The sequence below is a fragment of the Notamacropus eugenii genome, chromosome 3 (assembly GCF_028372415.1).
Source record: "Notamacropus eugenii isolate mMacEug1 chromosome 3, mMacEug1.pri_v2, whole genome shotgun sequence".
In the NCBI taxonomy this organism is placed as follows: Eukaryota; Metazoa; Chordata; class Mammalia; order Diprotodontia; family Macropodidae; genus Notamacropus; species Notamacropus eugenii.
In genome coordinates this window covers 194781892-194795199 of record NC_092874.1, presented here as the reverse complement: position 1 = coordinate 194795199, position 13308 = coordinate 194781892, and the positions used below count along the sequence as shown (strand labels likewise).

The following is a 13308-nucleotide window of genomic DNA, read 5'->3' as shown; positions in this document are numbered from 1 at the left end:
GGAAAAGTGGAAGCAGTTTGACCGAAATTAGGTATATACCAACATTTCACACCATATACTAAGATAAGGTCAGACTAGGTACATGATTTAGACACAAAGGGTGATACCATAAGCAAATGAGGGGAGAATGGAATAGTTCGCTTGTCAGATTAATGGAGAAGGGAAGAATTTATTATTGAACAAGAGATAGAGAACATTTTAAAATATAAAATGGGTAATTTTGATTATATTAAAGAGTTCATGCACAAATAAAACTATTGCAGTCAAAATCAGAAGGAAAGAAGAACACTGGAAAGTTTTTTAAAACAAGCATCTCTGATAAAGGCCTCATCTCTCAAATATATTGAGAACTAAGTAAAATTTATCAGAATATGAGTCATTCCCCAAATGGTAAAAGGATATGAATAAGCAGTTTTCAGATGAAGAAATTAAAGCTACCTAGAGTCATATGAAAAATGCTCTAAATCAGTACTGATTAGAGACATGTAAATTAAAACAACTCTCAAATACCATCTCACACCGTTTTGGCTAATATAACAGAAAAGGAAAATGACAATTGGAAGGAATAAGGGGAAAATGGGACGCTAATATAACGTTGGCAAAGTGGTGAACTGATTGAACTACCCTAAACAGCAATTTGGAACTACGCTCAAAGGACTATAAAGCCATGCATACCCCTTTGACATTGCAATAGCACTGCTAGGTCTGTATTGCAAAGAGATCAAAGAAAAGCGAAAAGAAGAAATGTGCAAAAATATTCATAGCAGTTCTTTTTATGGTGGCAAAGAATTGGAAATTGAGGTGATACCCATCTATTGGGGGATGGATGAATAAGTTGTGATATATGATTGTAATAGGATACTGTTGTGCTATAAGAAATATTGAGCAGGCAGATTTCAGAAAAACCTGGAAAGACTTATTTAAACTGATGTAAAGTGAAGTGAGCAGAACCAGAACATTGTACACAGTAATAGCAATATTGTACAATGACAATGTATACCTCCAAAGAAAGGATGGAATCTGAATGCAGATCAAATCATACTGTTATTTTGCTTCTCTCCCCTTGTTTTTGTCTCTTTTTTTCCCCTAATAACATGATTAATATAGAAATATCTTGCATGACTGCACATGTATAACCTTTACCAAAGTGTTTGTCTCCTGGAGATTACTGGTATCAAGGGTCTGTCTTTTCTAAACCTGGGGATGAGGCTAAGGAACGAAAAAAAGGAATGCTGTCTTTCAGCAATTATAACCTTATTAGACAGGAAGTCAGTGCTCTTCATGATTTTCATTCCTTCTACCAAGATTTTATTTAAAATATTTGAATCAGAATTAGTGATACTGGTTTATAGTTATTTCTTTGCTTTATCTTTTCCTGGCTTAGGTATTTACTTATAAAAGAAGTTTGGTAGAGTATGGGGCAAGAGAGAATCTGGAAGTCAAAACTAAAAAATATGGTTAAAATATTTTTTTACACATAATTGATAAAAAATATTAAAATTTTTTAAAAACGCATTAAGGTAAAGAAACTAAAGAAAATGAAACTGACCCAGCTATAAAGGAACTACACAGAAGAGAGAAACTGCTGACTCATATGCATTTACAAGTTAACAATATCTACAAAAAGACAAATTATTCTTTAAAACCGAGGGGAAAAGATTGCCAAACATCTTTTATAAAGTAAATACCACCACCTGCTCCCTTACTACCTTTGTCCTTCACCCAAGTTTTCAGAAAAGACAAGCCTTTGATACCAGTGATTAAATTTGTGGAGCTTGGGTGTGTTGTGAAATAGTGTGGAACAATTCCTGACTGAATAAAGGTAGAATGGAGTACAAGGAGAAGGAAGAATATAAATCTGCTTAGTGGATAGCAGGAAAAAATATAACAGAGTAAAGAGAAAAGGGAAAATTCACTTAAATGTGGATTATCTGTGTCAGCTGTATTGGGTATATGGGGAATGGGTTGGCTGTAGTGACAGGAAGAGGCAAACAACCCTTAGATGTATAACGAGCCAAAGAGGCTACAGGCCCTGGGTCACTTAAAAATGTGACTGCACAGTTCTGATCCTTGGTTGTCTCCACAGACACAGGAAAAGACAACACTTGGGGAAAGGCAAACATGGATGTGAGCCTAATTACAAATATTTGTTGGTACCCCTTTTTGTGGTACAAAAAACCACAAAGAAAGTAGGTGGCCATTGACTGTAGTACATGAATGCTGGAGTATTATACTCCAAGAAATGACAAATGATGAATTCAGAGAAAAATTCAGAGATGTGCTGATGCAGATTTAAGTGGGATCAATTCACTGAATTTAGATCAACTGTAATGACCAAGCTTGGACCCTGAGAACAGATGATGAAATATTTTTTCTTACTCTGGGTAAGGATGGAGGACTATAAGAGCAGAATGTCACGTGTTTTTCTTTTACAAAAGGGAAAGCTCATGGATGATTTTGATGTCAAGAATAAAAGGAACCAAGACAACATTAAAAACAATACAATACTTGTGTATGGTAATGGGATGGGTGTCATATCAAGGTCCCACTTTAAATCAGTGACATGGTGATTTAGCTTAGTCTTGACTTCTATGTAGCAATGCAATACTCACTTTTCCTACCTGATCATGGTACAAAACTGAATCTTAGATAGGCACTATTCTTTCAGAAAGAAGGATGGGGAAAAGCTGAACCGACAGTGCAACCATCAATGTTCTTTTCTGTCAAGATCACACATTCAATTTGACAAACATTTCAAAACATATATCAGGTAACACCACACTAGTCATTAAATCATAGGAATGCAATAGGGTAAGAACACAAACCACTGCTTCTTTCTCCTTCTTATAGATGGCAAACTCATCTCCTACTTCTTTCATCTGAGTGATTCAGCCCCCTTTCCCCATGCTCTTGTACTCAGCTTAATTTTATCAATCCCTTGTCCCTTTCCACCTATGTCCTACCTTCCCCCTGGGACCTCAAGAACCCCCACTCCATTATCAAGAAACTTCCCTTTATTCTAAATCTCTTTTCATGCTCATGGAAACATGTTTCTGACCTTAAGACACTGCATTAATGGCCACCTTCTCCAGTCCTTGGCTCCTTCTCTCAGGTCACTATGTATAATTTTACTTCCGTTAAAATGAAAGGGCAAGAACAAACCTAAATCTCTTTCACTCTCTCTGTGTCAAGAAAGAACCTAAAAAGAACCCCTACAACCTGTTGGTTATTATTAGAGATCTTTGTTCCTCTGTTCAACAAGCCTATTTCAAAGTGGGATAAAAGCAAAAATGGTAATAAAAGAAGCCTGTAGAAAAGGAGATCTAACAAGAGATGATTTCCAGATAAGTATTTTATCAGTAGAGAAGAAGTATAGTACAGTGGAAAGAGTACCGGCTCTAGCGTTAATGGCCTGACATCCAAATCTCAACTCCAAATATTTACTACCTCCATGACCATAGCCAAGTCACAACTTCCCTTGACCTCAGCTTCCACATTTGTAAAATGAGAAGATTGTACTAGAGTTTGAGGTCCCTTCTAATGTCAGATGAATAATCTTGTTAATTTCTTATAAGCATGTATGCTTATAAGTCATTTGAATGACTTTGTTCAGAAACTCAGTTGTACTTGAATAGGAATACATACACACACATATACACAATTTGTGTGATTTTTACTTCTGAAAAAAAAAGTCCCAGTTACTCCTTGTTTTTCATTGACCTTGCATTCTTCGAGTTCCTACTGTCCTATTCTTGGCAAAAAACTATAAAGTCACCTCATTGGTGACTTTACCTGAACCAACAGAAATCAACGAACTTTATCAACCATCTAAAAATTCTCTCTTTCTACCCTGGGCTGAAAGCTAGGGCAGGTAAGAGTATCTCTTTAAAGACAGGCCCCACTTTCATCATGGAGGTAAATGTTAAGTTTGACTTCTGATTCTAGGAGCTTTGTGATAAAGAGATGTATATACATCTTTCAACTGGGTGTGTGTGTTGTTCTGGGTGGTAGTTCTGATCAAAACATCATAGCCCACAAAGAGGGTAAGATTCCTTTCTGCATATCCAGAAAGACCATAGCACTCCTCAAGATATATACACATCAAAGCTGCTGGTATGGAGCACGGGTAGACATCAGCATGTAGCATGGGTAATGAGACAGATATGTAGGCCTCATGGAATAGAGTATAGATGGGAATGTGTGCGGGTCTGAATGAGGAGGTATGCTCTTCCTTTTACCATGAGATCAAGAGCTAATTCGCTGTACCCTAACATTTCATCTCAACAAACTCAGCTCATTCATATATGTACATGTTGAACACAGCTTCTCTTTGGCTTTGCTTATGAAGGCACTGACTTCCCACAAAAGAAAGCTTTTGCGGCTAAGTGGTAAAGACCAACAAGTTCTGCAAAATGCAGTTTGGATACCTCATCTCTAGCCTCCCTGCATCTGCATTAAGCCTGGAATGTACCTTGCAAGTGCTGCCAGGAAGAGTATTTGTTATCAAGGCTCCAGTCACCTCCTGTGACCCACCCCCTAGGACAGCTCCCTCTTGCCTCAATATACGCAGGCTATCCTGTTCTGTAGGCCGTGGTCTTCCCAACAGAATGCAAGCTCCAGGAAGACAGAGACTAGTTTGGTTTTGATGGCTGGTGCCTACTACAGAGGCTTCCACATGTCAGGACTTAATAAATGTTTGTTGAACTGAATACACATGTGAATAAGAATTATACTAGTAGCAGCTACTACTTGGCCCACCTCTCATGGGGGTCTAAAATTCTTTATAAAGAACAATTATCCCTATGTGATCTGCCTCAAGTATCTGAAGCACATTTGTGACTGGGTTTGGGGGTGGCCAGGATTCTGGTTTTAGAGCAGTGGTTCTTAACCTGATATCTGTGAACTTCTAACAAGAATTCTGATGACAGCATTTTCATGTAACTGGTTTTCTTTGTTTCTTTGTAATGCTATGGATTTTAGTTTATGCATTTAAAAACATGATTCTGAGAAAGGGTCCATAAGATTCACCAGACTGCCAAAGGTCCATGACCAAAAAGGAGCAGAACCTCTGGTCACGGCTTTCCTTGGGCGTTGCACAGGAAGCCACAGAATGTAATAAGTCTTGTATTTGCTGCCTTCTTAATGGGAGGGGCCAGGAGGAGGGAGAGAATGTGGAACTGAACAGACTGAAGTGGGGGAATCTGAAAAAGCTCATTGTTTGGAGCAAATGAGGCAGGCCAGATGGCAGCAGGAAGCCTTAGGCTGAGGAAGGGAGGAGATCCAGAGCTAGAGCTGAGTCATTCTTACTGGATAAGAGCCGCTATCTCCCCCTACCAGATCTGGAACCCTACTATAGCAATGGGAAAAGCAGTGAGGCTGATCTGGTGCTTTTCCCTAGTTCATCTGCTTCTTCTAGAAACAAGGCAATGCAGGGGAACCGTCTCTCCTACACCACAAACCCAAATAATACCACTCCTTGCCAATGAAGCTGTCTCCAAAGGAACAAGACAGTCTTTGCACAGCAGCTAAGTTAGATTCCCAATTAAGCCTTAGAGACCCTCAAGGGCCCACCTACCTCTCCATCCAAGTGGTCCAACAGGACACTCATACTGGACATCATCACAGTTGGGACGTGTTCTGCTAACTCTGTTAGGAAACTGGCATAGCCCTTAGCTCCAGAAGTGTCTCGACTTAATTCCTGAGGGCACTTTTGTCCGATTTCTCTATGTGGGCAAAAAAGCAGTTAAGACTTAACAAAATCTAGCTAATGGAAAAGGGTCTGAGAGATCTGCTATCTGAAGGACATTCAGGTCACAAACTTCCCAATTCCTGGCTTCAAACATCTCTCTTATAAGGTTATGAAAATTAAGGATCACAATAGTGAAGGGGCTCACCTTACAATTTCCCCCACGATGCTTTTCATTCCATACTCAGTTGACCAAAGGCTCACAGCTGCCACCAACACAGACACCAGGTGTTCAAAGTGCTGCAACATCTGGATGATCTTTAAGGTAGCACCTGTCAAAAAACTTGAGATCAGAAATTCTGCAGTGGATAGCTAATAATGATAATAATAACAGCCAACATGCATATGGTTTGCAAAGTACTTTACAACTATCTCATTTTCCCCTCATAACCCTGGGAGGGAGGGTTGCTTCAGTTTCCTCATTTTAGAGATGAAGAAACTGAGGCAGACAGAAGCCAAATGATTTGCCCAGGGTCACAAGTTAAAAGAGTTCAAAGCCAGATTTGAACTTGGGTTCCCTCACTCCAGGTCCAGTGCTCTATCCACTAAGCCTCCTAGCTGTCTGACTCCTGCAGCAGTTAGATGGAGGAAGAGGAAGGGGTTACTCACTGAGCATGTGGTTGTAGCGTGTCAAAGCTATCCCAAGGAGGTGGGTGATGGCTTCCCTAGTTGGACGGTTCTTCTGGTGGCTAATGCTGGGGTTCTCAAGAAGGCGATAGCAGCAGCCTGTCAGCAGACTAAGAGAATGGAAGATATCACACCTGATGAACCATAAGGCAGTGAAGTGGAAAGAGACAATAGCTCCTTGGCAGAACAATTCCTAGACCCTGTCTCATTCACTCCACTGCCACCTCTACCAGCAGCAGTCTGACTTTCCTGGCCTCCCTCCCTTCACAGCTTTCTCTCTCCAACTTTCCCACCCTCTATCATGCGCTTCTCTTATGAGCTGTTAAAATGAGTAGTAGCTTTGATAAATGTCTGACACCAACAATGGGAGGAGACTCTTTCAATGGACAATTCTACCCAGTTATGTAGAATTCATGATGATTCTGGTTAGTAATAAGTTCTCTGTTCAGTGAAGTCTACCTGCCCTTCCCTGTCAGAAATGTTTGAAACATTATCTGATCCTCCTTCCCAAAACTAAATATGACCATGATTATACTTTCTTGTTTTTGTGATGGGAAAACTGAGGCCGAGTGACAGAATCTTTATTGTTCTCTTGCTCCCATACTTGATAGCACTGTTGACAGATTTTAAATCTCCCCCTGCTCCATCAGTTCCTGCCCTCCATCCTAATGACTCACCTGACAAATTCTTCCTCAACCACTGAGTGGTTCCACAGGCGGTAAATGTCTAGCTGCAGAAGCTGTGTTAGCATCTGGAGAATTGGCTGCCTTGCTTCTTCCCAATCAAAGCCTTGAGCCTTGGTCCGACTCTTTTTACCCTGAATGGAACAAAGCATTAACTATTTCAGAGAAAACTGAGGAGCTCTGAATTGACAGCTTAAGCCTCCAAACTAAAGACCACCAAGAAAGCTAGAGTAGAAAGTCACACTAGGAGACATTTTAGAAATTCCAACATAGAGAACAGTTGCTACTTTAGTCCAAAAAGTCTGTACTAGGATGCACCTTCAAGTTGAAATGAAGTAAGAAAAGGTGCTCTGGCCTACAAGTTATCCTCTTCTCCCCCCATCTCCCTCCCTTTCTGCCCTCCCACCCTCCCCCAACCCCTCCTCCCCAACCAAGAGGGCCAGGAACTCCAAATTACCTTTCCTCCATGGTCCATTAAGTTTGTCTTGCTAGTGGTGGCCTCAAAAGATTCCATGAGGCGGATCAGGGCATAACAATTCATTTTGAGGGCATTGAGGTGGGCACTTCGATCTGATACACTCAAAGCTGTATCATCTAGGACAGCTGGGAGATCCTGGGAGTGACGAGACACCACTGCAAAGGGCAGGATCTGGGAGTTAACCATGCCCACCTTCAGAATGTCCCAGACTCACCCCAACCTCACATGACCACCCCCTTCAGCCATCAGATTACCAAAGATCTGTGCTCATCTCTTGGTGGCTATAATATAAGCTAAGCCTTCTGGGACCCTGGACCTCCATACCCTAGGCTTGCCCTGTTACCTCTGCCCAACTCTAGCTACCAGCATCTTTCTGTGGTAACCAGGATCACTCCCCTTAGGGGGAAGATGGGAGCAAAAAAGAGGTGGAACTTCCTGTTGGTCTGCCCTTACAGCAAACAAACACATCTCTGTATTGCCCACCAAGATTACAGACCTGGATGAAAGGTCAGGGTCCTAGGGCTCAACCAGACCAGCCAAGTAACAACAGCCTTGATATCATCAAATGGCTGCTATAGAACAGCAAAGAGTGATGCCCTCACCTTCCAAAGTTCTTCCCCTCCCACCCCAGAAACACCTTTCATCAGGAATTCCAAGGCATCTTCCTTGAGGTCAGGATCTATACTTCGAAAATGACTACAAGGGAAAGAAGGGAGTAAGACAGGAACCTGAAGAGCACATTCCAACAGAGATCAAGTACAGACTAACAAAAACTGGTTAAAATGTAAGTGATCTAATGCTTCAAATGGTAAATGCCACTCCACAATAGGATCCGGGCTAACAATAGGCTTACTGAATGGATAAATGACAATCAGTAGAGTTCCAAGTAAAATACCCAGAACTGTAGAGTAGTGGGTCTATAATCTGGAAGTTCAGGACTAACTTACTATGTGACAGGAAGGTATATCAAGTATATTTTGAGAACAAACAGGCAGATGCCACTTTTTTAAAGATATTGTTAACTGAGGCACTTACTGTAATATGCTATAGAGTGTGTCAAAATGCTCCAACACAGCTAGAGGCCCTTGGGTTCGGAAGGCAGCCTGGAACACTGCCAAGAAGAAGACAGAAATCCATCAAATGTCCTAGATAGTGAGTCCCATCTACACACCAGAGAGGGCAAAGAATCAAGTTCCATATTTTTTATTTTGGTAGATACACAAGAGTTGCAGGCTTGGTTGGCATAAACTAGATGTGGTTCCATCTGAAGCTATGATCCTCTATGCTAAAGTCTCCCCTGATGTCCAAGACAACAGATAGATTCTATCTATGGAGGAGTTATCTTTAGCTCATCATTCCAAAGAACAAATCTCTTCCTAAGAGTAAAAAGCTGAGGATGACACTGAGGTTGCTGGCCCTGGGGACTGGGACTATGGTTATGCCCTCAAGTGCCACATCTCCTCCTGACAGTGAAAGGTCAACAATGCCTTCAAAACAGCAAGAGTGCTCTACTTGGATAATCACCAAACAGATTTAGAATTGGTATCTCCCTTACTCTCTGCACTGAACACCTCCTCCTGCACTTGAATGATCCCATGCATGGTAGAAAAGAGAGGGAAGGAGGATAAAAAAAGAAAAAGAAAGAGCTAGGTACTATTCTCCCCAATTCAAGAAGCTCTAAGTCAGTTGTCAGGGAGGTCAGGCCAGATGACTCCTCTGAGTCTTTGTACTGCTACCTTACTGACTGCCAGAACTAACCAGGTAAAATATTCATATTATGTTGTCCAATTTCAACCTAGCCTTGGCTGTTCCTTGTTAATCATTTCCGGGCATAGAACTCCCAAATCAACATGTCTAACCGTGACCTCTCACATGCATTTCAGTCTGGATCTTCCAAATCTCAAATAACTCAACAATTCACCTTAAACTAATCATATCCAAAACTGAGCTCATTATCTAGATATCCCAGAAAACTGTTTCCTGTTACTCTATTTCTGTCATTAGCATTACCAGCCTACTAATATGCTAGGCCAGGAATCTTGGGAATCATCATCTAAGCAATCACTCCCTTTTCTTCCTCCCTGTATCTGTCACCACTCTCTATGGTTTTTTCCGTATAAATATCATTCTGTTGTATGTCCAGGTTCTTTTATTGCAATCGTTTCCTAATTGGATGCCCAGTCTCTTTCCATACTACCATCCAGCCTACATGGGGCTGCCTGCCACACTGATCCTTTCCCTCCTCAACACCTGCTGCTTCAAACACCCACTCCCTCACCTAGGTTTTCAAAGCCCTACATTATCTGGCTTCATGTGACAACTTCATATCCTATTGTTTTTTCATATTCTCCCTCTGTTCTAGTCAGGGCCATTTTCTGAGTCTCTTACTCAAAGAATGATCATTTAAACCTCAATCCTTCTGTTCTTGGTGTACCGCAACCTGAAATATCCTTTCCCCCATCCAAATTCTACCCAGTTCCTCCAGGATCAGCTCCAATTCAAACACTCTCCAGGATCAGCTCCAATTCAAACACTCCAATGAATATTGAGTTGAACTGCTATTGTACTCATAGTTAATACCAAGTAATGCTATCAATCATTGATTAAGCCCCTACTATGTGACAGGAACTGTGCTAACTGCTCAGAATATAGAAATCCAACAGTCTCTCTCCTCAAGAAACTCACATTCAGGAGACGAAGACATGGTTCCTAACTGCTCCTCACCCAGTTTGCATTTCAACCAGATTAGACTAGCAGCTCTTAGGTGATCTAATCCTGTCTCAGTGCATTTACTCAGATCATCCCTCATGCCTTGAATGGAATCCTTTCCCATTTCTGCTTGTGGAAATTATTGGACCAAAATTGATTCAATTGGTGGTCAATTTAAAAAAGGGAGAAAAATAAAGAAATGAACAGAATGAAGTCTGTAAGGGATGAGAACAAAGGAGTTAGAAATAACAGTATGTTAAATGTCTAAACAAAGTAATAGAAAAAACTGTACATAGCAGAAAACACCCAAAACTGTAGTTTTCACATAAGTTTCACATAAAATTCCCTCTTATGTTTAAAGAAGCAATACCTTCCTCTTCATTTTCCTAGAGTACTTTGTCTTGATTTCACCTTTCACGCATCCCATTCCACCTCATGTAACTTTTTTTCAGTGAAAATGTACTCCCCTGTGAGACTCTACATTCCTTCAGGCATTATGTTAGTACAAAAAAAAAGAGACAAAATACTGAGTATCTGATGAAAAACTCAGAAGTAGCATCAGAAGTGAAGTCCAAGACAGACCTCAACAGATGCCTACAAGGGTGGCATCTAGAAAACTTTTAAACTTTAAAAGTATCTAGAATTGGAGAGAAATAAACTTGAGAAGGAGACAATTGCTCTAAAAGGAAATTCTCAGTGTCCTAGAGGGCGAAGTAAGTCTCCCTAAGAGTAGCAAAGCAGAGGGATGGGGAAAAGAGGTAAAACCTAAAGTTGCCATCTTCTTACCCCTCAGCTGTGAAGGCAGCTGTTTGACAGACAGAACTTCTTGCACCACATACTGGTTGACTCCTCCACTTTTCAGCAGCTCCTCTGGAGACAGTGGTAGATGAAACTCACACAGCTGAGGGGGCATCTTCCTAGTGGTCACTGAGCTAGAAAACAAAGACAAGTAATTCCTAGGGGCTGCCTATCCTCTGTGCCAGTGTGAAAGGATCATGCAAAGAGCAATAAACTCTGAAAACCTGGGTTGAATTCTGGCTAGTAGTGGTGGTGGTTAGCAGCAGCACTGTGACCATGAGGAAGTCACCAAAATGCAAAACACTTGCCCTGCCTCCCTCAAAGGGCTGGGGAAGATCAGAGAAATAATATATTAAAAGGGCCTTGTAAACTGTAAGTAGCCACACAATTCTCTCCATTCCCCATTATAACAGCCCTAGGCCTTCCATCTGGACAGGGTTTAAGACAGCACCTAGTACAACCTCCTCACATACTCCCCCTCCGTGTCTGCTTCCTGCCTGCCTTCAAAGCCCAGCTGAAACCCCACCTTCTCCTCGGGGTCTTTCCAGACCTCCCAGCGCTGGGAGGCTCTCCAACTCCTCCTGCGTCTATCCTGCGCGTACCCAGTTAGGTGCACGCTGTCTCCCCCCTGGACTGTTCATTTCCTCCCCTCCCAGCAGTAAGTACACTTCCTGGCTTGGACACAGGACATCTCTAGTACCAGGCAGAGCCGGGAAGGTTACCTCTACTTTCCTCGCCAGGGATGCTGAGGCCCCCACGCGTGCTGAACGCCGGGGAAGCCCACGGAATCCCGGACCAATAACCCAAGTCCCACGGCCTTTCCGCTTTCCTCTGACCCCGGTGGGGAGCGCAGGACACGCGTCCAGTGTCAACACAGTGACGCCACCTCCAGCAGGGAAGGGGTGTACTGCAGAGGGACAGTTCGGGCCCGCCCGTCCCAACTTGCTCACTTGCAGGCCACCTACGTGGGCTGCTTCACGGGACCGCGCGCTTCTCGTCACCAAAGGGAAGAAGCGAAGCGAGCGGCCCTCAAGCAGCCCCCACCTCTGGCTCTCACGCGCCCACCCACCGCCCGGGATTCTGAGACTCCCCCACCTAACGCTCCCGTGGTCTCCATTACAGAACGGTCCTCCCCACTTCCCTCAATTTACTCACCCTCCTCGCACAAATTAAGAGCCAGAACGAAAAGCCGCGCGCCGGGGGGAAATCGCTGAAGACAGCCAGCCAATCGGCGCTGCGCTCCTAGGACGCCGACCAATCGCCGCGCACGGCGGGGGGAAAGGACCCGCCTCCTCACTCCGAGGCGCGCGATCGCAGCCTCAAAACAAACCTTTTTAAATCTCAACGGCTGTGACGCAAGCCAAGAGCGGGGTTCCGACCAATGGGAAACGAGTAGCGGGCACGTCACGTGGGTCCTCGGAGACGGGAGGCCGGGAGCTGGTTTAGAGCTGAGGTTCTCCGAACGTGTTTACTCCGTGCCCAGGGTCAGGGTCAGGATCAGGGAGAGGCTGTTCTGGCCACGTCCGGTCCGGAGCTCCAGGGCCAGGGCGCTGTTTTCTGAAGATGCTCCTGCTGCTAAGCCCCCCCCTGAACTCCCACTGGCTCAGTTCCAGGGAAGAAACCGTGCATCCGGCTGCGTGTGCGGCTTCTGAAGGCAGCTGAGCCCCCTCCTCCTGACTCACGCTCCGGCCCCCCAAAGCCACCTTCCCCCGTAACTCGCCCCTTCCAGCCGCGAGACACCGGGGTGGGGTGGGGGGAGCCAGAGGCTGGCCCAAGGCCTTCGTGTTTCCCCCTTTTCGGGCCTAAGGCCTAGGGAAGCCTTCAGCAGCCCTGCTGCGAAGGGCAAGGTCGGTTCCCGAACGAGGAGCAAGGCCAGCAGCCCTGGGCTTCCAGGTTCCAAGCCGAGGTGGACAGCTTGGTCCAGGGAGTGAAGTGCGTTTCCGGGGGCGGGTTCTCCGTGGAAGGGGCGGGGCCCGAATCTCGTGGAGGAGGACGGTGGGGGCGGGGTTGTCCGAGGCTGGGCGCAGAGGAGCCTGGGAAGGAGAGACCGGGCTTCTGCTTGCGGTCTAGTGTGTACGCGGGTGAGCGGAGGCGCCCGGCACCGAGTCCTCGCTCTCCCAGAATCCTTCTGGGCAGCCCCTTGTTGCCGGGCCTGCTAATGGCGTGGTCCCTGGGCCGGTGGGCGGGCGGGGCCCTCTGGCGCTGCGCCCCCCGATCCGGCAGGAGCCTCTCGTCGGGTACGTATCGGGGCAGGGGGGAGCCCGGAG

At 44.3% G+C, this 13308-nt stretch overlaps 1 protein-coding gene and 1 non-coding gene across 5 annotated transcripts in view; both read right to left on the bottom strand.

The window, feature by feature from the left end:
* Nucleotides 1-12983, bottom strand: part of NCAPD2 (non-SMC condensin I complex subunit D2) — a 33218-nt gene extending 20235 nt beyond the window's left edge. For 2 of the 4 annotated variants that reach the window (XR_011977029.1, XM_072653736.1), the window contains exons 1-9: nt 12197-12983; nt 11030-11175; nt 8570-8645; nt 8172-8230; nt 7514-7689; nt 7051-7190; nt 6356-6483; nt 5895-6018; nt 5576-5723 (exon numbers count right to left, since the gene is read on the bottom strand). Coding sequence is in view for 3 of the 4 variants with exons in the window: in XM_072653736.1 (XP_072509837.1) it covers nt 5576-5723; nt 5895-6018; nt 6356-6483; nt 7051-7190; nt 7514-7689; nt 8172-8230; nt 8570-8645; nt 11030-11156 (978 nt within the window). In the remaining variant the exon portion in view is untranslated. Of the gene's footprint in view, nt 1-5575; nt 5724-5894; nt 6019-6355; nt 6484-7050; nt 7191-7513; nt 7690-8171; nt 8231-8569; nt 8646-11029; nt 11176-11763; nt 11903-12196 lie in introns of those variants that run through there. The other 2 variants (XM_072653738.1, XM_072653739.1) reach the window with 2 other exon arrangements.
* Nucleotides 7775-8104, bottom strand: LOC140497955 (small nucleolar RNA U85). The gene has a single exon (XR_011964952.1). It is a non-coding gene; the product is annotated as a small nucleolar RNA U85 (small nucleolar RNA).
* Nucleotides 12984-13308: the final 325 nt, after the last annotated feature.